At 39.7% G+C, this 26,013-nt stretch overlaps 1 protein-coding gene across 1 annotated transcript; it reads left to right on the forward strand.

The window, feature by feature from the left end:
• Positions 1-1,634: 1,634 nt before the first annotated feature.
• On the forward strand, positions 1,635-26,013 carry HACD2 (3-hydroxyacyl-CoA dehydratase 2). The gene is made up of 7 exons (XM_074145671.1): positions 1,635-1,782; positions 7,987-8,104; positions 8,462-8,480; positions 12,867-12,955; positions 18,945-19,066; positions 19,738-19,916; positions 22,214-26,013. The coding sequence occupies exons 1-7, from the start codon at positions 1,652-1,654 to the stop codon at positions 22,294-22,296; spliced, it is 741 nt and encodes a 246-aa protein (XP_074001772.1). The 5' UTR covers positions 1,635-1,651; the 3' UTR covers positions 22,297-26,013.

The following is a 26,013-nucleotide window of genomic DNA, read 5'->3' on the forward strand; positions in this document are numbered from 1 at the left end:
TCTGCAGGAAACACTGACCTCTACTTCAAAAATTACGCGATACATTTATATAATTCAGCTCTGAGCAACTGACTCCAACCTGCATTTCACCTTGACTTTTTTGTTTCGCTTGAAGAATAGAAGATTATTCTGTTTCCGCTGAAAAAGTAATTCTATGTACTTGAAACCCTGACTAATTCTGCCAGCCATCCTAATCGGTCTAATAAAAGGTATTACCTCTTCCTATAAACCTTGTCTTGCTCGTGTAATGTTTGCAGAGAGCCACTCGTGGGGTGTGGGAGAGTTGAGACAATGCCCAGTGGCAGAGGGTAGGCACGACGTGGGTACTGCCCAAGACACACCACTTAATTCTTCTATTTCTTTTGTACAAAATTCAGTCTTCTCCAGATACATGAAAAATTTGGGACTGGCCACTGGTTTTCTCTACTTGGGTTTCTGGATTTGAAAAAACTTAATTCACTTAATTACAGGCCTGTGCAACTACCCAAGCATCCCGTGTGCATTTCTGGTTGATGAAGAGACCTTTGCTAATTGCGTGGCATGCAAAGACTTCTCTGTCGCTGTTTCCCCTTGCTCACGAGGAAGTCAGCACAGGACTTCACAGCTCGCTCCTCTGCAGCGAGTGCCGGGTTTCAAATGTAGAAAATTTTTTAGCTGCGTACATGAATAAGGAATCACCTGTTTCTCTAAAATTTCTTGGATTCCTTAGTGGAAAGTTGCACTGAAGTTGCTGTTTAAAATGTAATTCTCATAAATCATCTTTGAGTTTTGAGCCCTATTGACTGCAAGAGATGTGCATGCAACGCCATGAATTTATTACGCCACATAAATACCTACATGAAAGCAGGATTTGCTGGGCGGGAGGCTTTTTGCTGTTATTCTGCACCTGCACCATAACCAGCATGAAAAATAAATTGAGGACTATTTCTGGAAGCTGAGAAGTAACTCCACTGAGTATTTGCAATTTCTGTAGGAAAAATAGTATGTCTTGATTTTCATCCTTTCATTGCAGCTCTTTGGAAAGGTAGTTCTAGTTCTGCCTCCCCTAAAGACGATGCTGGAATTTGCGTTGCTATCCAGGTTTTTGCTATTGTATAAAACTTCAGCAGAAAATGAGTTACAGCTCCGGCTGCGCTTGGCTTCAGCGGCTTATTAAACTATAAAAGTAATGAAAACCTACTAAATATTCCTAAAATAACCTTACCTTGAAAACCAACGCTATTAATTTCTCTAAGGAAATGACAGCCCTATTTCTTGCTGCAGGAGTGAGACCGCAGAGGGGCATTTTTAGCCTGTTTTTCAACCATGACCGAAAATGTGGTTTACCCGCGGGCGGGGCGGCGCCAGGCCCGGCCGTGCCCATCGGGCAGCGCTGCCGTGAGGGGAAATGCCCCATCCACCCGCCGTCGCTCCCGGTTTCACGTTTCCCAGCTCCCCTCCGCGGGCACCGGAGGATCCGGCCGCGACCCCGCGCATCCCTCGGGCACCGCACCCGGGGGCTCCTCCCCCCCGCTACCTGGCGGGAGGGCCGGCGCTTGCCCACGGCGCCCTGCCCGCCTCCAAGATGGCGGCGGCGGGGGAGGCGGAGCGGCCCCGCCCCGCGGCCCGGCCGTAGGCTGAGAGCGGGCGGAGGCCGCGGGAGCGCCGCAACATGGCGGCGTCTGGCAGCAGCGGTAGCCGAGCGGATAACGGCTATGGCAGCCAGCAGCCGCGGCGGAGGAAGGGCCCGGGCGCCCTGGCCACGGCCTACCTGGTTATCTACAACGTGGTGATGACGGCGGGGTAAGGAGGCCGGTAGGGGTTTCCCTGCCCGGGGCGCCCTTAGCCCCTCGGCGCCTGGGTTCCTCTCAGCGCCCCACGGCCCCTCAGCGCCCGCCCGCCTCCTCGGGGCAGGGACTACCGCCGTCCGCCGCTCCGGGGAAACTTTCCCCGCACCGGCTGCCCTCTGCCGGGCGAGGCGGCGGAGGGGCGGCTGGGCGGCAGGTCGGGCTCCCCCGGCTCGGAGGGCTTGGCGGAGCCCGTCCCGTCGGAGGCGGCGTCCCCCGGGAGCGGAGCGGCAGAGGGTGGGAGCCTGCGGGCGCGGGGGGCTCCGCTCGGACGGGCTGTGGAGGTGGGTGCCCGCCCTGGGTGCGGGGCCGGGCGAGGAGCCCCGCTGCGGCGCGGGGCGCTGGAGCCGAGGGGCTGGTGGGGTCCCTTCTGTCGCGGTCTCCTTCCTCCGGTCCGTCCCCGTACCCCCGCGCCGGCCCGAGTGTCGGACGAGGCGCGTCCTCGCTGTCCCTCCTGCCGCCGATGCCACTGAAAACTACAGCCAGACCCTCTCTTGCCGCCCCTCACGCTGGAGAGGGGCTTGGTGTCCGTGTGCGCGAAGGCGCTGCGCTGCTCTCCCGGCGCTCCCCGCCATGTGCTGTGGCGATGGCCCGGCGCCGACAGAGGTTGGGTGTCCCCTGCCGGGCCTGGGCCCGGCCCCTCTGCGGCAGGTCCTCGGCCAGGTGGCCCCTCTGCCGCAAACAGAGCACAACAGCAGGAGCGTGTGTTCCCGGGAACGGCTGGGGTTTGTCACTGACACCTTAATTTGCTCTGCAGCTATCTCTGCATCCAGGTTGATGGTGCAGATCGCTCTTCTCACCCCACCACCTCTGTGGTGCCGGCTCCAGCACTCCTTGTAGCGAGGAGAAGCGAAGCGCAGGGCATTGGTCTGTAGCAGTAGTTAAGAAGGCAGAGCTGTCGCCCTTTAGAGCCCTGCGAGGTTTTCCCGCAAACCCTTTGGCTGCTCCGTACTTTGGGAGAAGTTGAAGGCTGCTCCCAGGCCTGCGCGACGCTCTGCTCCTGCCCCGTGCAGCGACATGGAGACCCGGGTGGTGCGTGCTCGGGTCTGTTCTTCAGCGCAGAAATAAAAATAGCGACAACTGGGGACTCTCGAATTCATATCAAAGAGACTTTTTTTTTTTTTTTTTTTTAAGAGACTGTAGAGTCTTAATGGAATCCAGATATAAATAAAACCATCTTTTCAAGGATTGAGGATATTTGGGTGGGAGAAGGAAAGAGCCTTTAAAATGGATCCCGAATGAGCCTGTTTTGCACTAGATAAATCATGGCGGGTGAGGAGTCGGGCAAACAGACTAGTCTCGCTATTTTGGGGGAAGATTAGTAAAGAATTAGTATAGATACGATTTATTTCGATAAGGCAATTGGACCTGATGGTTCCTGTCTTTGCTGGTGACAGCTGGCGCTGCTTCAGCTTGGAAGGTGGTTACACTTGGGTGGAACGAAGGTAGCTGAGAGGGGGGAGCTCGGCTCTTGTGCGTTACCCAATAGGTACGTTACTGGGAGATGGGAATGCTGAGCGTTATGGCTGCATAGGATATTTGCAGGGTATTTCACTCAGAGGGGGATGATAATTACCCCCCACTTTGATAAAAATTAATCTCTTGTTTCTCAATTCTCAATTACACGAGCAGTACAACGCAGTACCGGCAGTCAGGAGGGCTCTTCAGTTTTGTTGTGATGTCCCTGCACAGTGTTAAGATGTTAAGCTCTCTGAGCTCTTCTTAGAAGCAAAAGCATTTGCCTGCTGCTAATTGAGCTGCACATATTTAATTCACTTATGTTTATAAAAGATCTCAAAAACCTGAAAGAGAAATTGCAGTTTAAATGGAACGTTCAACAGTCTTGAACTTTTTATCACGGCAGGCGAGTTCCTGAGCATAAGAAATTTCTATTTCCTCAGTAGAAAAAATTGAACAAATCTAAGTGTTAGAAACTCCGAAATAAATAGCATAAATCTGTGTTTAGCTTCCCATTGTCAGGTAAATCTTGATCATGATCTTAACTGTTTTCCTGATTTATACCCAACCTCCTAGAAAATTCCTGTCTTGGATGGGATGTGGCTTGTGGTGCTTTAGTATGAGCTGCTTTTTTTCTGGGCATGTTTGTGATTAGATGATTTCTGCAATTTGGGGCGCTATCGTGGGGGTCCTGTGATGAGGGTTCATATCTCTGTTGTCATTCTCTGCCGATCTTCTGAGGTAGGTCACCCAGGGCTCTGACTGATAACTTGTCTTCAAATGGATAAGGATTTTGCGTTTCCCCTTGACACTGCTGAAATTCCCAAATATACAACATTGAGGTCAGGGAAAAAACCCCTCAATTAGTTATTTTCTTGTTTTTAAAAGACTTCATAATAAGGTAGTTTTTCAGGAGTTGGTTCGCAGAAGCTCAGTTGTTCATATGAGAAGATTGATACACAGCTGGTGGCAGCAATTTGTTACTGTCCCTGTGTTAATCAGAGTGCTCTGACTTAGTTTCTCAGACAGCACTGCCTTGGAAAGAGAGTTGTGAAAACACCAAAAATGTCAAGGTGCCCAGACGATGAAGTGATGCTGTAAAAGCACATGGGAGATTTTTAAGTGTGTTTTTATGTTTTGTTTTACAAAAAGGTGGCTTTTAAACTGAAGCACATATCAGCTTTGTTTTGTGATAAACAGGTAGTAGAGTAGATGTTTTAAAATCATAGTTGCCTTAGCTATTAGCTTTAATCAAAATGGATCGAGTAACAATTGGAAAATCTTGGCATAATTATTGTATTTACTTTGCATTTATCTTAACTTAGCTAAAGAAAACATTGATTCTAAAAATAATAGATCTTGTTTCTAACTTTATGCTGTAGCACGTGTAGTATATGGATTCATAGTAACACAATGGCTTTTACAAAAGCAAAATAGTGGAAAAAGTATATACTTGTGGATCCCTAAGTGAAGCTGTGTACACTTACTGTTTGGTTTACGCATTTGGGTGTTGATGGACCAGTGTGACACGACAGGGAATAACCAGTCCTGCAGTTGGTTCGCAGCTGTTACTTGCTCAGTTGTGTTTTTTTACCGTGGTTCAAAGCGTTAGGATGTAAAAGCACCGCATCTTTCTTCTCTCGCATTCAGTCAAACTGCTATTTTCCCATCTCAATGTGAAGTCGTGTAGTTGTGCCTGACCTGGCATAGGAAGCTCATTCTGGAGGCAGAGATGCAGCATAGAAATTATTTCCTAAAAACCGTGGTTGGCTGAAATAACTGAATAATGGGGGGGCGGGGAGGGAGGGCATGCTGTTAGACTTGAGTGTAAATGTTTGATAAGCTGCTGTAAAATGTGATTAAGGTTTCTTATTTTTAGTCAAGTGCCGTAACTGACTAGTACTTCTGGGTAGAAGTAGCTGATGGTGATATAAATGATGAATTTCGAAAGGATTTCACTCAACAAGATAGATCTTAATATAATAGCTTTTGAATTTGCAAAGGTTCGTGTTATCAGTGTTGAGCAAAGAGTGTTCTGGGTTATGAGTTTCACTGTCCACGTCTTCAGTGACTGGTTGTTGGGAGTCAAAGTACACTTCTCCCTTTCCAGCTCCGTTCACTGCACAGCTTTGCTGTATTCTCTTGCATAAATGATGCAGAACCTCAGCAAACTTTGCATAAGAAATCACGTTTTTGTAATTTGTAAGAGAAATAAACCGAGGACCTGAGCATGAAGCTTGCTTATCAAGTCTGAGCGACTGAGAGTTTAAAAAAAAAAATCAATTTTGTATATGCGGTATTTATTTTTTCTTAGCTTGGATTAATCAAAAAGTGTGAGAGTCTAGCTTAAAGTTTACATGCATGGCAGTGGTAATTCGATGAAATGTGACTCCAGCTGGTGTATCAGGTGGGCTTTAGTTCAGAGAAAGCTGGAAAAATGAACTTACAGCTTAGCTTCCATGTGACAGTGGTGCCTTTTGCTGCCCTTTTAAACTTCTCACCAAGTTTCTTCTGCAGTTGACCTTCCTACTCTTACTGCATTTTCTCTAGTCAGGTGAAGAACTATGTAAGAATCACAGGAGCAGGACAGAGGTACCAAAATCTTCAACACAAAGTAGGCACAGCTTTTAATTTTGTACAGATTAATACTTCGATCTGTATTAAATGCTTTTTGAAGGACAGTGATTTTATTATTAAAAGAGAGATGTGGTCTTTGGGAATGGGAAATATGGTCTTTTTGTAGTCAATGATCCGGCAGAGGGGATGGAGATGAGCAAGGGGCTGGAGCTCCTCTGGGCGCCACGTACCTCACCAGTTGCTTGGTTAAGGTGAGAGGAGTTTGCCGGCACCACCAAGAACTGGTGTCTTGTGCAACCTGAGAAATTGCTCTATTCAGCAAAGTTTCTCAACAAACACAGAAGATTAGGAAAAATAGACAAAGTTGACAGATACGAACAGGACAGCGTCAGCCTGCTCTGATGTACTGTTCTAAAAGAGAAGCAATGTTGCAAGGGAAAGTCATTAATACTATAGCATTTACTGGTTTATTCTACATTGAAGTCCAAATACCAAATAAATCTGATTCTTTCTTTGTAATCAGCGATTACTTGGTAAATATTTGTCTTTTGGTTTCACAAGACAGCTTTAACGGAAAAAAACTTGTCACTACTGAAAAAGAGGAGGGTTTGTTTCTTATTCCCCATTTCTCTTCCCCACTCCTACTGCTTTTCCTTGGTGCTTGTTTTCTGAGAAGTCCAGGCAGAAATGAAATAGCTTTTTTTCAGTGGTGCTAACAAGTGTTGTTACGAACACAGACTTGGATGCCGGAGTTACTTAATATTGAAAAATCTGAACTTTACAGTGTATTTCAAACAACTGTTGCATTTGGGACAGTATTTGTGTATGTTTCACAATACCTAAGCTAATGTGGTATTTGTAAGCATCTAACATGATGTAAATTAACAGAATTTCTTCATCTTCCCTGTTAGAAAACCACAGGTGAAGGGTTTTTTTTCCAAGGGCAAAAAAGTTACTTCATAGGGGAGTTTCTACATGTCTACACACACTTTCCCTGAGGTGCACCGTTGTTAGCAGAGACACTTGGTGACTGTTCGCACAAGCTTTGTAAAGGCAATGTGAGTTTGGAGGGAGGTGGAGGTAAAGTAGGGTGCCACTAGAAGTAGCTAAGGGTGACAGCCAGGATGAGTCTGTCAGTGAAAAGTTTGGGAGCTGCTGGTAAGGATTCCCATTTCTTGTTCACCAGTGCCTTCCCCTGTTTGCCACGGGCAAATGGAAACTAAAGTTAACTATAGATGCTAATTTCAAATGAAAAAGTGACCAGACTGTACCCACCTTAGTTTTGTGGTTTGTCCTAGACTCCACTGAAGAATTTCTGAGGTTGTGGACAGAACACTGACTCTGCACAGCTGTGGTAGTGAAAGATGTTACTGTATCGGCCAGGACTGGAGGAAGAATTTTTAGGGTTGCTTCCTAAATTACCTGAGGGGAAAATCAGCAGGATTAGCGGGTCACATTGTTTATAGTGTAGTTGCAGTTATACAGGCACTACTGGTACAGGCTTAGATGTACTTGTTGCCTAAAAAGGAAAGCTGGGACAGGCACAGCCATCGCTGCCTTCAGGGCTTTAGCAGGCTCAGTTTGCTTGCACTTACTTATCCATAACTGTTTCTCATAAAAATATATGCTAGCAATTAAGCTGGATGGTCTATGATAAAGTCTAAGGGTTTACTTTGAACTGAACCATTAAAATGAATGCCTTCTGAATCTTAATTGTTTATGTTGTACTTCTTTAAGTTACGGTATGGTGAGAGATCTTTGACTAGCAGTAAATGGTTTTCTGCTTAAACTAAACAAAATGTGATACCAATCTTATTTAAAATGTAATTAATGCCTCCTGTAACTAAATTAAATGCAACTCACTGAAAAATAAACTTGGATATTAAAGATAACAGTATCGTGTTGGTTCTGAAATATGTTTTAAAATGCATAATATTAAACTTCAATAAATTTGCAGAGAATCCAAATATTTAATGTTTTCACTGTTGCAGAGGGTAGGCAAAAGGTATCTCTCCGGACAGTTAGATGCCTGTTGCTTTCTCAGATATCAAGATGGATTAAGGATTTATTTGTAATTATGCTCTGCTTAATGTCTCCTTATCTTAGACTTTTTTCTCTCTTTCAGATGGCTTGTTATTGCAGTTGGTCTAGTTCGAGCATACCTGGCGAAAGGTAGCTACCACAGCCTTTACTATTCAATAGAAAAGCCCCTGAAATTCTTCCAAACTGGAGCTTTGCTTGAGGTAGGTGTAGTCTTCTATTCCCTTGAGTTACTAATATTTGCATGAGTGTTTTGTTTAGGAGAAATAAGGCAGCCTTTGAACAGCGCTTTCTAGGTACCTGTTTTTTTCCAGTAGCATTTAGAGAATGATTTGAAGGTAAATGTAAGAAATATGCCTCACACAAATGTTGAATCTTCCCTTTTAGCAAGCTGTGAGGGAGTTAACTGTCTGCTAATTAGCTTGGGCAGCAGAGCTAAATATTAAGCTTAATCTTTGAAATACAAATATTGAATCTTAAGCTCTTGTGATAGAACTAAATGTGTTTCTGTATTGCTTCATTTGAAATGTTAGTGATTTGAATTTTTCTTTTTGTTCTAGATTCTGCACTGTGCATTTGGTAAGCTTTCAAATTTCCAATTTTATTATTTTTACAAAGACTGCTTTTAGCAATATATTAGCATTAAAAATGTTATGGTCTGTGAATTGCCAGATTTAATTCTTGTGTAACTCACTTTTGCTTGAAGTACATTGCAATTTTTTAATAAATAATTTGACAAGATAAATCACAAAATAGAAAATAGTGTAACAGGTTTTCAATTACTTGACATTCTATTTTTATCTAGATCCTTCTAATACTAGAAATCTTAGAGCAGTTTATAAATGTTTTATAGTAGATCATTACTCTCCACCTCTACATCCTATAATCTTCTGTACTAAGCTGTCATTCCTCAAGAAAATATTTCTAGCTGGAAGTCATTTAAAATCCAATAAAAATAACATTTCAAGCACTAGAACTTTGCCCACATCCATAGAGCATAGATACACGTTGTAAAATTAGGAAGGGGTAACCACTCTTTATCCCAGATTTGGCTGTGCTTTAATGGAACTGTTTGGGAGAGGAAGAATTAGTTAAGATAGGACTCAAGAATTCTTGTTAGCCTGGACTGTGAAGCTTGTTTATTAGGCTGGTGGCAGGAACTCAATTGTGTGTCAGTGGCGTGGGGTCAGTAGCAGTGTCATGGTTTGGACAACCTGAAGAGCCTTGTATCTGAGTGCCAGGATTGCATCTTGTCTGGTTTGTTAGTCCTCATGAGTAATGAGCAGCTTGGCCTCGGCATTTGGATGTTTTGTTCATGGAATAGATGATGTGTCGCAATCTCAGCAAGATCAAAGCCAATGTGCTATAGAAGGAAGCAGTGCCTGCCTGCATACCTTTGCTTAACTCTGATTTTTCTAAACAATCCAATCTTCATAAAGAGACAGTCTTATTTATGTTCAGGTAGGTGGTCTTGTGACTTCAAATATAAGTGTTTGAGCTCCTATCTGAATGTTTGCTATTTAAAGAGTAAGATGGCATTAAGGTTCCTACAGCTGCAGCTACAAACCTGCTATTGTTCACGTATCGTACAAACAATGTACATACTGGAGGACATATCACTGTGGTACAAGTAGGTTCATAATTGAATTCCTGTGCAAAAGGGTTTTTTTTTAATAACCAAATGTAGTAGTTGGAAACCTTAAAATGATATACAAAAATTTGTCAGCAGAGGGCAGTCTAATTCTGTATTTGATAAATTAGTTCTGACCTTCCTGCATAATTGTTACTCTGAAAATGTTATTTCATAAAGGACAATTTTTAAACTGCACAGATCATCCCAAGAAACAAATGATCATATGCTCAAATTAATGTAAAGGCTTTTGAGAGTAAACTATATGTATCATATAGATGCCTGTGCTGCCAAGATAGTCCTTTCAAGACTGTTGTATTTTACTAAATCTCAGTTACTTTTTTTTACCAGAATAAACCATAGTTTATTAATTTTTGAAAAATGTTCTAAATGTGGATTTTTTTGAAGTCTTACTTAACAAGTGTCAAGAAGAACAAGTTGTATCTCAGAACACCGGGCAAAAAAACTTGCAAATCAAATGCTGTTTTACCATCCTAAATCTAGAATGCTCTACTGTTTTCTTAAGATAAACTTGTGTGCAGATATTAATGTTTACTAGTACTAAATCTAAGAAATTAACTGGATTATCTTTTCCTTACACTTTAGAGTATCTGTCCACAGAACTCGGTGAATAGCAGGAGAGAATCCTGGGTTTCACCTTCCAGGCTGGTGTAGAACAGCAGACAAGATGACTGTACCAGCCAGTCTGCGTGCAAAGCTAATAATCCTGGCTCAGTTAATTTGAGACGTGGATCCATTTAGCCCATGTTATCCTCAGTCACACAATTTAATATTAGTGAAGAGAGCCATTAGTGGAATGCTGCAACATTTTATACCATTACAACTCGTATCTTTTTGCTTTCCCTAACAAAGCTCTTTACAAAAAAACCCACTTATTTTATTATAACTGCCCATGGATTTTATATTTTTTTCTGTTAATGGAAGCATTTGTCAGCTAAATAAAATGAGGGGGTTTTGCACAGCTGGATGCAATGCTGCTGTCTGCTATATTCCTATGGACTCCGGTAAAAGTTTTTACGCAAGGAGAAACAGGAAATTTGCAGATTCCTTTGCCCCTGATAAACTAATTGCTATAACTAGAGCTGTAATTCTCTGTCAATAGAAGAGCTTATCTTTGACAGATGGCTGTGCGTATCAGCATAACTTTTCTCTCTACATCTTTTCAGTAGAATCTTAACTGTCAGCATCTGTGAGACAAGTTCTTCAAAATATGAAGATTGATAGGGGAACAGAACTTTGGCATGTGGCAAAGTTCTAAAAAATGGAGAGCTCTACATGAAGAGAGGAGGAAACATGTAGCCCGGAGACCAAGCAGAGAGACTGAAGGACAGGCAAATGGAAAACGAATGTGCAATTCCTTCACTTTGTAGCAGATAGAATCCAAGTGTATGAATGACATTGATATCATGGAAGAGCTTCTGCCTGGAGGAAATTGGTATGGAAGGGGGTGATAGGAGCCAAGAAAATGAAGAAGCAATAGTAGTACAGGGAATTTGTGAAGGGAACAGAGAAGAAAATCAAGAAGGCTTTGGTGAGTACAGGCCCAGCCTACAGAATCACTACTGGCCTTCCTACCGTAGCGATGCTCACCAGTAACCCTCTGGTAAGCAATGTCAGCACTGGTTGACTTTGATTTAGCCTGCTCAGGGATAGGGAGGGTACAAGGGCCCCACCTATAAGCTATGCAGACAGCCTGTTCTCAGTGGGGAAGTGCCTGGGAGAGGGAGTTGAAGGATTTCCTGCTGGAGGTGGGATCTGGAAGAGGTCTGGGCATGGCTTACTTGCTGCTTGGTTGTGGACCTGAGCCCCCTGTCAAGCACCACTCTAGCATGTGCAGTGTTGGGTAAGTGGTGGCAGATGTTTATAAAATACCAAGTTTAAAATTGTCTGTCAGGTACCTTTTCTGTGCAATAAGTAAATAATTAGAGGCAAGTAAAATTTACATAAATTGTAGGTGGTGAGTTGCTTATATTGATCTCCTGTTTTTTGGCATAGATTAGCATTGTCTTGGCTGTAATGAAAAACCTTGTTTGCCTTACTTGTGAAAGAAACTTGGATGGTGGCTACACAGTCTTTTTGGGTTATTTATAGATTCCTTTGCGAGAACATTAGTTTATCTTGTTTAGAACGGGATGATCTAAGTTGTATAAAAGAAAAGGTCTGTTATATGGTAGGAGTGAGCCATTAATGAGTACAGATTATGGGACTTTATAGCACCTCATTTTGTGTTGTCTGAGTAACAGGAATTATGCCCTGAGATTTTACAACAGAAATTAGATTATGAACAATATGAGATAAAACTGAAGAGAACTGTGTTTGCAGGATTTTTTTCTTTTTACTCTGAAAGTGTTCTTCAGTACACTTCAGTGCTGTGACTGAAAATAATTCTAATGAAACTTGCTTTTGGCTTTTCTTATTCTTTCTTCCTCTTCCACTTTCTAACTTGGCCTTTACGTCTTTCTGAGGCTGTTGTGTTGCTTGCTGTTATTTCCATTCATTTTAGAAGCACTGCTTACTGTTTATTAGGAGCTGCAACTGCTCTTCCATTTGTCTTCATTGTGCTATTGGAAGAAAATAAAACTTTGTGCTGTGAAGTTTAGAAATTTTGTGTTAATCTTGCAGTCTAAAACTATTCTTGCTCTGTCAGACCTGGGTGTGTAGGATCTTTTTAGTGGCAGTTTAATCAGCACCTCAGAACTTGCTTAGAAGAATCACTGAAATCTGCTTCCTTGAGAAAATTCTTACAATGTTTCTGTACCTACCAATGCATCAGCTATTCCTTGGGTTTCGTTTTTGTGGTGTGGTTTGTTTTGTTTTGTTTTTAAAGCTGTATTCCCAGGGAGGAATTACAAACTTTGTATCTATCGGAATATGGGCTAGATCAGTGTTTCTTTAAAGTACTTATAAATTTTGCCTGCTGGTTTTGGGGATATACTGTGCAAAACATCTTTATTGGCTTTACTTTCTAAATCACAGTAATGAAGAGTATCTTGGATATTTAAATCAATGGAGTTTATTTGAAAGACTGTCCCAAAAGCTATTTGATTGAGGTTATCTCATCTTATTCAGCTGTTTTGTGTATTAAGGAATGTGCTGTGGTTGCTTTTATTTGCATTTTGATGCTCAAAGTCTTGTCAGGGGATTGCATTGCATTAGGTTGTATAAACACACCACAGGACAGACTCCATACTCTCAAATTAAAAATTAAATGCTTTTCTTCCAAAAATTTCAAATAACTGGACTTTGGCTTAGATGTGTCTTATTTCCCCACCCCGATAGTCAAGAATATTTACTAATTGCAAAATATCTTCCAGGCATTGTTCCCTCTTCTGTTGTTCTGACTGCTTTCCAAGTGATGTCAAGGGTTTTCCTGACATGGGCAGTAACACATAGCGTAAAAGAGGTAAGTTAAGCTACAAAATACGTATTAAAAACTAATGACCCATGGTGAAAAGCAAGTGTTGATTGCGGTCTTATTTTCCTTAAAATGACTTTTGTTTTTATCCCAATGTGAAATTGTTTATGTGATCTGTGGATCAAAAGAAATAAAAATAAATCTGAAATCATCTTTTCTTGACATACATTTTGCAGTCTTTACTGCAAGTTAAAAGAGGTTCCAGTGCATAATGTGGAACCCAGAATTTGGGACGTCATTCTAGTATTGATCTCACTAGTGCCATAATTAATAGCAAAACATCCTCACTGCCCACTCTTTCATAAACAGTTTGCTTTCTTTACCGTGGCGTGTGGAAGCTTCCCTGCAACGGTGCACTGAATGCCTGGATGTTCTCCGTTATCACTTTCCAGGATAATCCTCCCTCTGTCCTTCGTTCACTTTTCTTACATTCAAGCACAGGTGCGTTTTGGTGCCTGTGTGTTTTTCCTCATTGCTCGCCACACCAAATAGTGCTGTACTTTATGTAAATCTATGCAGAATCTTTTGGAAGCAATGTCATTTGAAAATTATTCCTGACAGTTATTTTAAAATCTAAACATGCTTTAATTGATACAGATCACGCTGATTGACTCTCTCGCGTCATCTGAATACCTTGTAGTAGCCCAGATATGCCACATCTGTGCTGTTACTTTAGCCAATTTACTTCTCATTAAAGAAAGAAATTGGTCTTGATGCCAGTGTAAGCATGGATGCCTGAAATAAGTGATGGTCATCTAAGTGTCATTATATGTGTAAGATCTTTTGTGAATTGACATGGAGAATGTCTTAAGAACCTTGTCTCGTTACTGAGTCTTGAGGGCAGCTGCTTTCGCTTCCTTACTCCAAACCTGTTCTCAGAGCATCCATCCACATTTAGAGTAATGTAAGTCACTGTACTTCCTAGTAATTAGCAGCCCTTTCTGATATTATGATGTTTGTTCGTGTGGAACCTTAATTTCAAGCTATTTGAAGTGGAGGAATGTTATTTTTCTCAATGAACTCAAAATCTTGTAAATACTTATCTTCTGTATGGATTTCACTTTTGGTGCAAATAAACGTACTCCAGTCTCTTAATTCACTAGAGATAAATACTAGATTTTGAACAAAAAAAGGCAAGCGGTAATCCCAAGACCTTAGGCTTTGATAAATGCATACAATATTTTTAAAGAAATATGCCTGTAGTTTTGCTTGCCATCTATATAATGTTGGGGTATCTGGTGCTTCATAAAGAACAGCAATTAATCTGTTTTTAAGAATTGTCTCCTGGTTTTGAAGTAACCCAAATGTTAAAGGTTGGATTGCATGGATTAGAATTAGTCCATGTGTTGTCTGTTAGACATCAAAGGGAAGTCTGTGAAATGATTGTGGGTTAGGTTTTTTTGAAACTTATGCCCACATTCTCACCAGAAAAAAAAACAGCAAAATGGGAGAAAATGTGAGCAACAAGTTCAGCCTAACATTCAATTTTTAACAATTTTTAACAAGGATTCTTTCAATAACTTTACATGCAGTTTTTTCCTCACATTTCTGTGGTCTTTTGGTTGAAGTCTTGTGAGAGACTGTATTATGTATTACTTTTTTTTTTTTTTTAATGTCTTGGAAAGTGGGCATAAGAATGGTAAGGATGAGGAATCCTGTGATGAGTTTTTCACCTGTGACTTAGTGCAAATAAACCAAATGAAGAGGCTGCATTCTGACCCCTTCCCTTGCCCCCAACCAGAGCGCATGCAGTCTCACCTGGGGAGATATACTGAAAGTGTCATGAGTGTTCTACTTTTTCTAAAGGGCTGTCTGCACAAGTGAGCTCCATGGTGAAGTCCAGGATTAAATTCTCACACAGCTTTATGGAACTTGTAAGCTATGCAGTTGCATGATGAGGTTCTCGTAAAATAAAACACAGTTTTACTCTTTAACTTTTTTGAGTGAGACTTGTTCAGTATCTTGCTTTTCCAGACTGCTTTCATATATAATACAGTTAAAAGAAGAAACATCTGTATTGCATCCCCCCTTTCTGTCAGAATACACTTCTAGATCTGTGATGTGATTTGAAGCATGCTTCTTGCCACTAACATGTTCGTGCTTTTTGTTGAATTTAGTGCTGATGTGTTGTTAAATTCAATATGAAAGTATTTATAATAAATGTTTAAGCATGGCAAATGTTAAAAGCACTGCACACTTCTTTGGGTAGCAATGAGATTCCCCTTACCTCTACCATATGAGTAGCTGATGGCTTAGTGGAGAAGGGCCTGGCATGTAATACAGTACTTGTAATTGTTTTGTCATTACATGGGAAAGGAATTGGTTTGGTGAATTTTACTGTTTCTCCTATGAAGGAGGGAAGGAAATGAGCGAGACTGGCATGAAGGGCTAGAAGTAGGCATAGGAGAACAGAAGGTGCTTTTCAGTTCAAAGTTGTCTTTTGAATTTGTGTGAATAATGAAATCATCTGGTGACATCATGGCAGGCCTTATAGAGTTCCATTCTGATAGATAATTCTGCATCCACGATGGGTAATGAAAAAATGGTGTCAGCAGTGATTTAATGCTTATCCAATGGGCTGCAGTTACAGATAAGTTGCAGGTATGTATTTAGAGGAACCTTTCTAGAACAGACAGTCAAAAGGGGTGGTGTGAAGATGACACGTACAGCATATTGAGCTGGTAATTAGGACTTCAGTATCTGCAGCTGTGAACTGACATCTTTAATCAGTAGTAAAGCATACTTAAAGAGGGAAGAACATCTTAATTTATGATATTTAAGACTAAGTTGTAGTAAAAGAAGTCCATGCTGGAAAGTTCAGAACTCTAAATGGGTGAGTGCAGTTGAAAAGCCTGATTCATCACTGCTTTACATCTATGTAAAATTTGAGTAATACTGTATAACACAAATGTCTGCCAGGCCCCTTGTGCCTACTGTGAAGCTTCCTTTTTTTTTTTTTCTTTTTGTTTTTTGTTAATTGGTGTACCAGAGAACCAGTGCTCTGGACGGGGACGTGCTGTTTCATCATTACAGTTGTATAGTGCTGCCGGTTTTACTCTTCTGCACTGGATTGCTTAATTATGTGTTTAGCTGAATTTTTCTGCAAATACTTTGTCAAACTGTTACTCTTAACATGGAGAACTATATAGAACTTGTCTCTTCACGCATAAGGAGAACAGTAAAAACCTCTCAGGCTTCATTTTGTCAATTCCCAGTTCTCATCTCTGCATCTTAAAAGGCTGTGGATTCTCTTACATTTTAACAAATAGTTTGCTATTCATAGTATTGAAGATAAGCTAAAATATATTCAGGACCCTCCTTGATGATAAATTCATCTGAAACGCATGCCAAAAAATTATGCCTGTGGCATGATTGACCCTTATTAAGGCAGTTGGACAAATAAGTTGTAAATAAAGTGTAAAATGGTGTTAGACAAAGTCAAAGCACTCCTTCAAAGACTGGCTTGAAAAAGTAGAGGAAGAGAAATTGAGTCCCGAGGGCAGTGTTGGACTTAGTACAACCAATAAACAGTAGACCCTTAATAAACCACTATCTCCCTTATCCTCAACTTGGAAGAGGAATGAAACAAATACAGCATTAGCAGTGCCTAAATGAGTAAGACTCTTGAGACTGTTTTGTAAATCAGTTCCCAGGGGTATGATAATGTGCATCTCAGCCATCATTATTTGAAGTACTGAAAAATCATCAGTCCTCAAAGAGAAGTTCCAATAGTGACAGACTTCTGACACCTGTTGGTGTGTAAGAAACATACTTTTTAATTATGAACTGTGGAATGTAGTTAAAATATGATGCACAGTAGTCTTCTGTCTCTTACTGCACAGAATGTAACTATTTGAAAACTGTATAGGTCACTTTTGTATGAAAACTACCACAAAGTTCCAGTATTCTTTTGTCCTTAAACAGGGACACAAGCTATAAAGGCACAATCAGTGATTCATTAAGCAACCTTAACAGGGTTGTGTGTGTTTTATAATGGTGGGAACTGTTTTAATAACTTCTAAACACAGTTCTAATATTAAAGTAGATAGGAAAGACAAGACCTGAGAAGGCAATATTACAGAAGTCCTGTGATAGAACTGGATTGTAACTGTGAGATTTTCTACTTCTATGTGTGTCATTCACTGTTAGCTTCACAGTTTCTTGTCCTTGCTCATGTGCTTGGGTGCTACTTCAAGCTACAAATTTCTGTTTGTTGTTTTTTTCCATAGTTAGGAAACAAGTCGGGTTCCAAAGTACGGGTTGAATTCTGTGACGCATAGGTTTAGATGAACTCACTACGCTGCTACTCCTGATTTGACCAGAAGATGCAGCTCTAGAGTGCTTGTGGAGCATGTCGCTCCATGGGAACGAACAGCATCTTCTGTGAAGTGCTCTTAACTTTTCCAGGTTGAGAACTAAGTTTTTCTTATAAAGCAGACCCCAAACAAGATTAGGATCCTGTAGCAATATAAAAATAGATTTGATATCTTTTCTGAAATATCTTCAAATAAGCTTTGGATTTTGTTCTTTTGTGATGATGTAAGGGAGATTAATATGTAAGCAAATTATCAGTTTCATGTAAAAAAGGACAAGGTGCATTTGCTGCAAAATGCAGTGAAAGTGACTTGAAATACTATATGCAGCAGACTATAGGTTAACAGCAGCTCTATATTCCAGGATGTCCCAAGATTTCTGGATAAATTTTTCTGGAGTCTGTAGCGTGTAACAAAGTTTTTTATGGGTAGTCCTCTGTGTATGGGACATCCTCATGAGCATTTTTACACACAAATATATGATCAGTCCCCTCCTATTAAAAGGTTTCTGATTGCCCATGTATTTTCTCACTCCTTTTTTAATTTGTATACTTTGCTCAAGATGAATAGAGTGTACCACCCATACCTACAGAATTCCTTTTCCGCTTTTTCAAGAGTTGGAGGAAAAAAGAAAATGCCAGTCCCTGTGGTTGAGCTCTTTTTGTTCCCATGGTCCACTGAATTTGGGCTCAAGGTACTCGTACAGCTGAGAAATCTGTTGAGGGGGAGGGAAGGAGGGGATTTTTGCTGATGTTTGCTCTCTCAAGAGTTTGTAGTGCGAGTATGTGACCCCATATACTTCATCAGTGTTATTCCGTCTGAAACTGAAACCTAATAATTATGCTCCCAAATCTAATAAATCTAACAATTCATTTTAAAATACATGCTTTTGAAGATTAACCTTCAAAATATGAAGGCAGTAAAAGCTGGTTCAGTGATGTGTGTTTGAAATAAAAGTTCTAAGAGGTGTAAAGCAGTGAAACTTAGTAATGCCTTGAATGTAGCATTAGAAGAAGTATGGTGGATACACTAAGCAGGAAAATTAGCAAGGAACAGTGAAGCAGGTCGTTGCCAAGTTTATCTGAGGTGAGACAATCTGGGCTTCTGTTTCTTCTCTCCTCCACCCTATGTCTTGGTGTTAGCTGTTTTGCTGCTTCTCAAAATTAGGACCCAGTTTCTCATCTGTAGAGAGAGGAAAACAGTGCTTCTACTCAGAAGTAGCATGGACTAGGATCAGAATATAAGGTCTGAACCAGGTATCAAGTGTTAGACTAATGTGTTAGCATCTTTTCTGCTTGCTGCACTAGGAAGCAATCATAGGACTGAAATAGAAGCTGGTACTGTATAGGAATGGGAAGAGTTACGGTATGTTCTCAGCATTACAGGCATTTCTTGTACTAATTTACCTTGCATAGAATGGGCAATCTTAAGTTACCTGATCACCAAGCAGAGATGTTCTTAAGCAACTAGAAAAATATGGAACATGATAAAAAGGGTTTTTTACTGTTGTTACTAATGTTGCTTTTAAGCTTATTCTTGGAGTGTGTTCTCTAAAATGATGCAGTAAAGCAACCCATGGGTATTGATTTCTTTGAGGTTTTCATGGGTCTGGTGAGTAATTAGTAACACTTGAATTCATACTGAGCTTCTTTTCGTTCTTACAGGTACAAAGTGAAGATAGCGTCCTGTTGTTTGTGGTGGCCTGGACAATCACTGAGATAATCCGTTATTCTTTTTATACATTTAGCTTGTTAAACCATCTCCCTTATCTCATCAAATGGGCCAGGTAGGTCGCATAATAGAAATCATAGCCTTAAAGCACTGATTTGACAGGGATATTTATCTTGTAAAATAGTTGCAGTACAAAAAATTAGATTCTACCTTGAGGTAATTGCCCTGTTTGTGAATGTGACTTCCTAGCTTCTTCCCAGAAGATTTCTGGGTTAGAAAAAAAATCTATTACATTTTAAACCGAGAGAGTAGTTTGTCAGAAAGTGATTGTGTTTATCAGAAACTGACATTTAACAGTAAGGGGTAACAGTAAGTAAACTGACATTTACCAGTAACCCTTGAATCTGAGGGTTGTACTTGAAACATCATCTGTAAGCTCATTGATTAATATCAACTGTGTTTGACCCCATTTTAAGTAATATAATGACCTGTACCAAAGAGTTCAGAAATCAAAGTAGCAAAGTGTGTGGGAGGTGGGGGAGAATAGCTTTAAAGATAGTTTTCAGATTCTCAAAGGTAATCTTTAAATAATTCGAACTGACTGCTGATTTGAATACTTACCTTGCAATAATGTTCACACCTTGCCATGCCCTAATCAAAAAAGAGCTAAGGGAAGTAAATACTGAGTTGGGAATTTAAAATTTTAATATCCATAGTAGCATTTAACAAATACTTCATCGGAGATTGTCATAACTTTTAATCCTTTCCGTAAATGTTTTGTTCTAGGTACACTTTGTTTATAGTATTGTATCCAATGGGAGTCTCAGGCGAATTACTCACAATATATGCTGCATTACCCTTCGTCAGGCAGTCTGGCTTGTATTCCATTAGTTTACCTAACAAGTACAATTTTTCCTTTGACTACTATACATTCCTGATCCTGGTTATGATCTCTTACATTCCAAGTAAGTATGAGTTTAAGGCGTTTTTTTAATATTAAAAGTTGTAAAAGGAAAAGCTAATAATTGTGGGATTAAGATACACATAACTAATTTTGCAAAATATTGAAAATTATCTAAAGAAAAAAGAGCTAAAACTGCAGGGATTGCTTTCTACCAACACATGCAAAACAGTAATACTTTTTTTTTTTTCTCTAACACTTTAAATATTAAATAACTGTGGTACTTCTTGGCAAATGCGTTATTTTTTTCCCCCACTAACAGACTTTCAGGAGAACAAAGTTCAAAACGGATTCTTAAAAATTAGTTCTTTATCAGGAATAAAACATTGCTTTTGCGTTAGTGGGTAGGTAACGACTTCTGTTGAATTAACTTGAATTGACATAATCTCCGGTTGATGTTTCTATAGGTGAAATGAAGATTTGGTTTTGCTGTTTTGAAATAGGGAATAGGAATATGGAAGCCTTTAGCAAATTTAAATATGCAAATAAAGTCTAACATACAGGATAATGTAGTGATGCTGCTGCTGTTAGCTTTCTCTGCAGCTGTCTTTATGTGAACCTTGTTGTTTGTGCAGAATGATGAACCATATTCAAAGATTCAAATTTCAGTAGTCTGGCTGTTTCTATAACAAGCACTTACACTTTCAGTGAATCATCTTGTAATTCTGACATCAGGGTTCATAAGTTTTTTCCAGCTGTTCTTAAAAAAAACTAAAAAACAAAACCACACTTTTCATGCTTTTGTTTCTCCTTGTCCCTCTCATCAAAAAATGGTGATGTTACCTCAAGCAGCCCGAATAATATATTTTGTTGTAGTCAAAATAACCATGAGTATTAATTCCTACTTATGCAGTAGCTACAGCACAGTTGACAGGCCATGTGGGAGAGAACCTACATTGAACCCAAGTAACAATTTTATCCTGGTTTCTCCGTTAAAATTGCTGTCTCTGAAATGAGGTATTTTTGTGATCTGTTATCATTTGCTGGATGCATAACTTGAATGCAGTCTTTTTGTCTTTTTTTTTTTTTAATTATTATTGTGAATTGGTACATTAATTCTGAGAACCAACTGCTTGGACTCAATCAGTCTTAGGTGCCTTTTCACATGAAGGTATTTCTGTGGTATTCCCGAGATCCAAGAAAAGCAATGTTCATTGCAGGCGTTGATTGCACCATAGTTTGGTTCTTCATTCATAAAAGCTGCCTGTGCAGGAGTTACGCCTTCTGAACCCACTGAAGATCTTGGAAGTTTTGGGAATGTTAATATCACAAGGAAAGCAAGCTTTGAAAACTGTTTTTAAAAATTGAGTGTTTACATTCTTGATAGTTGCATCTTACCATTTACCTCACTTTAAATCTCTAAATTAGTACTTCTCTGTCAAAATCGACATCTTGCTAGAAAGGACATTAAATTATTTGCATATAATGGATCCCCATTACTTAGACTTCTAATGGAGAAACCATGTAGCTCTGTATTCTGTTACGTCTCTGGACAGCTGTATTCCTTAACACTGCTGGAGTGAATCATGATAGGGAGGAAACAAGCAGGAAATGAAATACAGGGTAAAGAAAGCCAAAAGAAGAAATGTTGACCTGAAAAAAAATTTAGAACACAAATTAAATAGACTTTGGCTTATGTTTATGGCAAAGAATTGCATGTGTAACTGATATAATTTAGGCTGATGCTGACCTTGTTTAGTTTTCATATGGCTCACAAAGGTTTAATCTCATAGCAACTTTAGCTTTTGCTGTTTATGTATGTGTTTTCCATCCCCTACTTTGTTGTTCTGCAAACACACTGTGTAATGTAGTCTTCTAAGTAGGAGAACAAAAAGCTTTGCATGGAGCATAGAGAGAGAAGAAATGAAAGAGGCACCAGTTTGTATTGAGTTCCTTAGATCCCGAAAAAGTGACACTAGAATTATAAGAAATGAAACAAATCTGGAAATTTCATTCTTTCAGGACTTTTTCCTCCCTGCAATGTATTTTCTTTCTATTGTGTATGTGCAGTTCAGGAAACTTTTGTCATCCTGCTTGTACATGCAGATTTAAATAAGGCATTTTGCATTTAATTAGAAATGTGATTGCTCTAGCAAAAAATGAATAGTACCTGAAGCCTAAGGACAGTATCACTTATTCTTTTTAAAGAATAAAAGGCAATAGATTACTTGAGCGGAAAGTGGATAAGCATGTTTTTCTTTTAATAGATAATTGAGGACCTTGAGCATGTGACTGTGCATCTTACATTGACATGTAAGCCTCACTTGATACGTTACTTACTTAAGTCTGTTTTCTCTTCAGTCTTTCCTCAGCTGTATTTCCATATGCTACATCAGAGGCGAAAGGTACTCTGCCACACTGAAGAACACAAGAAGTCGGAGTAATTCTAACTCTTTTTCAGAACTTTTCAAACATCAAAATGCTGCAGATTTTCAATACCCAGCACATTTATAAAGAATATACCAGGATAAAATGTCAGAGGTAAAAGATCAATAATTTATCAAGAATAACCAATAAATCTGAATTCACTGAAATTCCACAATGTAAAACATGGAAATAATGTTCAGCTTGCAGTGCTTCAGAAAACTTTTAAACTTTATATGGCTTGGCAGTTAGCCTTTTCCTTAAATGATGTGCTAAATGGTTTTCACTTACAACTAAATGCCTGAAGGTTGCAGTATGAATGATGAAGTTGTACCCATTAAATGCTTGAATTGGGATTATACTACTGATACCTCTTTTTTTAAGTGCTTGACTGCATGCCAGAAACTATGTATTGCTATGAAAGCAAAGAATATGCTCTGGAACACTTTAGGATTTTGAGACTCCAGTGGAAAATGTAATCTGGGCAAAGTCTTTGAATTTAGAAAGGTAGGTTGTGCATTTAAAAGGTGATGGGAACAAGGACAGGAAACCAGTTATGGGAAATAAGGGGAATGTGGTTCTTTAGGAATTTAAACAATAGGGTGTCTGACCAGAGTGTGTTCTCAGAAGATCTTGTTTAAGCTGATTACTCAAATGCTAATGTTAATTCAGAAGCTATAATGCTTATCTGAAACACTGAAACTCCTCTAAGTACTGCATCCCTGGATACTTTTTTTAAATACCATAAAGAAATACTACTAACTGTAATATTTGTAGTGAGATCAGTAATGAATCTAAACAATATAAGGAGGCAGGTCACCCAGAAACAGGTGCAGTTCTCCTTTTTTTACTTTAAATTATCATCTCTAATTACTGTCCGCTATCTCAGTGATACTCATCTTTCAGTGTTGAGGACTATTTGCTCTACTGTGGAATAATCCGAGGGCCTTGTTCTTCAACCTAACTTTTCTCAAGTGACTAATGTGTATCTATGTGGCACTAGCACATCCAAGCAGGCGGTTCCAGGCACTCAGCTTCTGAAATGTTGCAAAGTCATAAGCTCCTTCTTTGAAAGCAGAGTATTTCATGTGTTACATGCTGCTTTTGCAGACTGGACAAGCCTTCCGTCATCTGCTCTTTTGAAAGAGCAGAAGACCATAGAAAGTTAAATTTTTCTGAGGTGCTTTCTCTGGGTTCTCAGGTTAAGCCTTCACTTGGGAAGGTAAAACAGAAAAAGGAAGAACTGAGAAAACCTTGTGGTGAGGTGGAACACGCTAATGCTGTGTGAGCAGTGCCCCAAGTTATGAACAAACTGTTGGTTTGGGGGAGGAATGGAAGAGGCAAAGGGGGCAGGGAAATGAACAGATATCCAAGCAAAGGCAAAAGGAAATGTAGGTTATGGTCTTTGCTCTGTTAGGAATTGATAGTTGAATAGTCCTGTCTTCGCCCAGTCAGAGCCACTAGGCAGCAACACAAGGGCTTCTCTGGCTTCCCTCTTGTAACACTATGATTTAGTGCATAAACAAGGTGTGACCACTACCGTGGTGCCTGCATAAAGGTCTCGTGCTGTGCCTGCCAGCACCTGCCCCTAGATGTGGCCCATATGTGTCCCAGCTGCTTGTGTGTGAGGCATCACAGCTCTCCCTAAACACAGCCAGTAAGTACTAAGGACATGGGCTCTCTGTTCTAGCATGTGGGAAGAGCTGGATTTACTATTATTTTGGTTTATGTTTGTCAGAGCTCTATTGAAAAAAAAAAAAACAACAAACTTTGCATTCTTCAGTAATTTCCTTCGGCTCCATCAAAAAGTGACTGAAGTTTCTTAGTGCTCAGTAACACTTATAACATCTTTTCTGTTCAACACAACCAGGACTGTTGCAAGCGGGGAGAGGGTAAGAGACAATAATGATCTTTGCTTCTATTTTAAACCTTTTGGAGACGGTTATTGGCTGTAATCAAAAACGCTCTGACCATATACAACCTCAAAGTGGTTTTGCGTTCAAAGATGCAACGATTTCAGTTCGTTTCTCCATTAGCTTACATGGTGCTTTGTTTTAGTGATCTGAGAAATGTTGCGTTATACTGAACTCATCATTCAAAAGTGTAAACTGCCGCCTCTGAACAGATCATGTCCTTTTGCTTATACTCACTATCAAAGGAGTTAGTGTCAGTATTTCTGAAGGATGTCATCTGAAAGATCTGATTTCCTGATGTACTCAGGTTAGTGGATATTGTTGATGCTCAGCTCCTGAGCTTTTCTTGATTTGATTTCTGTGCCCAAATGAAAGATTTGGTTTCAGATTTGTTGGTCCAATGTGGAGAAGAAATTGGCTGTGTAATACTCCTATATGAAACAAAAACGTAGCTCTTTTGATGAGAACAAAGTTGTACAGATCTGTATTAGATAGCATTGGCACTACGGAGAAGCGGAGGGAGCTGCCAGTAGGGAGAAGACTTGTACAACCAATGTCTTTACTGAATAAACTTTATTATGGAATATTTACTTTAATTGAAAATACTAATTTACCACACAAATGCAAATAAACCACAGCCTTTTAAAAGAAAATGGGGTTACTTTTCCTTTTAAAAGAAAATGCTTTAATAATAAGAAATCTTAATCAGTAAAGTTGATTTAAAAATTATATTCTGAAGTATGAGCATGTAGTTAGTATGTACAAGAATTTCAGCACTTCAGCTTGCAGTGCTTTTTCATGCTTAGCTTCCATGGAAACCACTGGAAGGTGATCTTGAGTAAGAACTCTAGCGCGATGCCCTAATACTCCTTGGGTTTTTCCATAATACTGACTTTGGTCACACGTGTGGGTGTTTTCCTCAGAAAATAAGAACAAAATTCCCCTCATCTGTCACTGAAATTGTAATGTGATTTATGTGAACTTTATAATAGAAGCTTTGATTAGTACTGTTTGTCACAAATCTAGAGGCTGGTTTGTGTTTTTTTTTCCCCTCAGACCATTTACTTGGCTTGCATGTTTTCTATCAGCATCACCAAACTTCTGCAGCAGACCTGTTTTCTGCTTTGGCAGTCTTTGTGGTGTGTGTGCTGGTTCAGGCGACAATACTTTATGTTCTTCCAGCTTTGTCCGAGTTAGTCATTACCCTCTAACAGACCAAGGCTCTTACCAGTATATAGTTTACAACTGGAATTGTAGAAATGTTCATATTGTAAATTACAGTAAGATGCAGGTTACGGTGCAGGTAAATTGTAATTTTTCACAATGTGATGTTTCTATCAAAGCTTTTTTTTAATTTATCAGTAGAAAGGTTGGCATTTGTGTGGACCAATCTGCAGTGTCATTTTAAAACCTATCTTTCAGCTCAAAATTTTCATGAGTATACATCAAGTCATACATTTTGATGTATATTTATGTCAGTGAAATTTGGGTGAAAACTATATACAGTCATTTTTGTATTTTTTCTATGTTGTGAAGAATAAAATTGTAATTTTATAAGTCTGATTCACTAAGATTATTATAAGTTAAATGTATTTTTTGTATATTTAGGAATCTGGTATTACCTGGAGCTCTGAAAGATTAAGCATAGACTTTTTATGCATGTTTGGAAGATATTTCTACTTGATAATGCAGTGAAATGGTTTGTATGCTAAAATACTAGTCCGTGTTGTTGCCTTGTGAAAATGATTCTGTGCTCTCTGCCTGGATTTGGCCTACTGATCAATGATACTAATTGCTATAATCCAAATAAAATTAATTCTGATC

Source organism: Numenius arquata, chromosome 3 (genome assembly GCF_964106895.1).
Source record: "Numenius arquata chromosome 3, bNumArq3.hap1.1, whole genome shotgun sequence".
NCBI classification, from domain to species: domain Eukaryota; kingdom Metazoa; phylum Chordata; class Aves; order Charadriiformes; family Scolopacidae; genus Numenius; species Numenius arquata.

Coding starts and splice junctions, on each gene's coding strand:
- HACD2 (XM_074145671.1), top strand. CDS start 1,652: ATGGCGGCGTCTGGCAGCAGCGGTAGCCGAGCGGATAACGGCTATGGC. Junction 1,783..7,986: donor AACGTGGTGATGACGGCGGG/GTAAGGAGGCCG, acceptor TCTCTCTTTCAG/ATGGCTTGTTATTGCAGTTG. Junction 19,067..19,737: donor TATCTCATCAAATGGGCCAG/GTAGGTCGCATA, acceptor GTTTTGTTCTAG/GTACACTTTGTTTATAGTAT.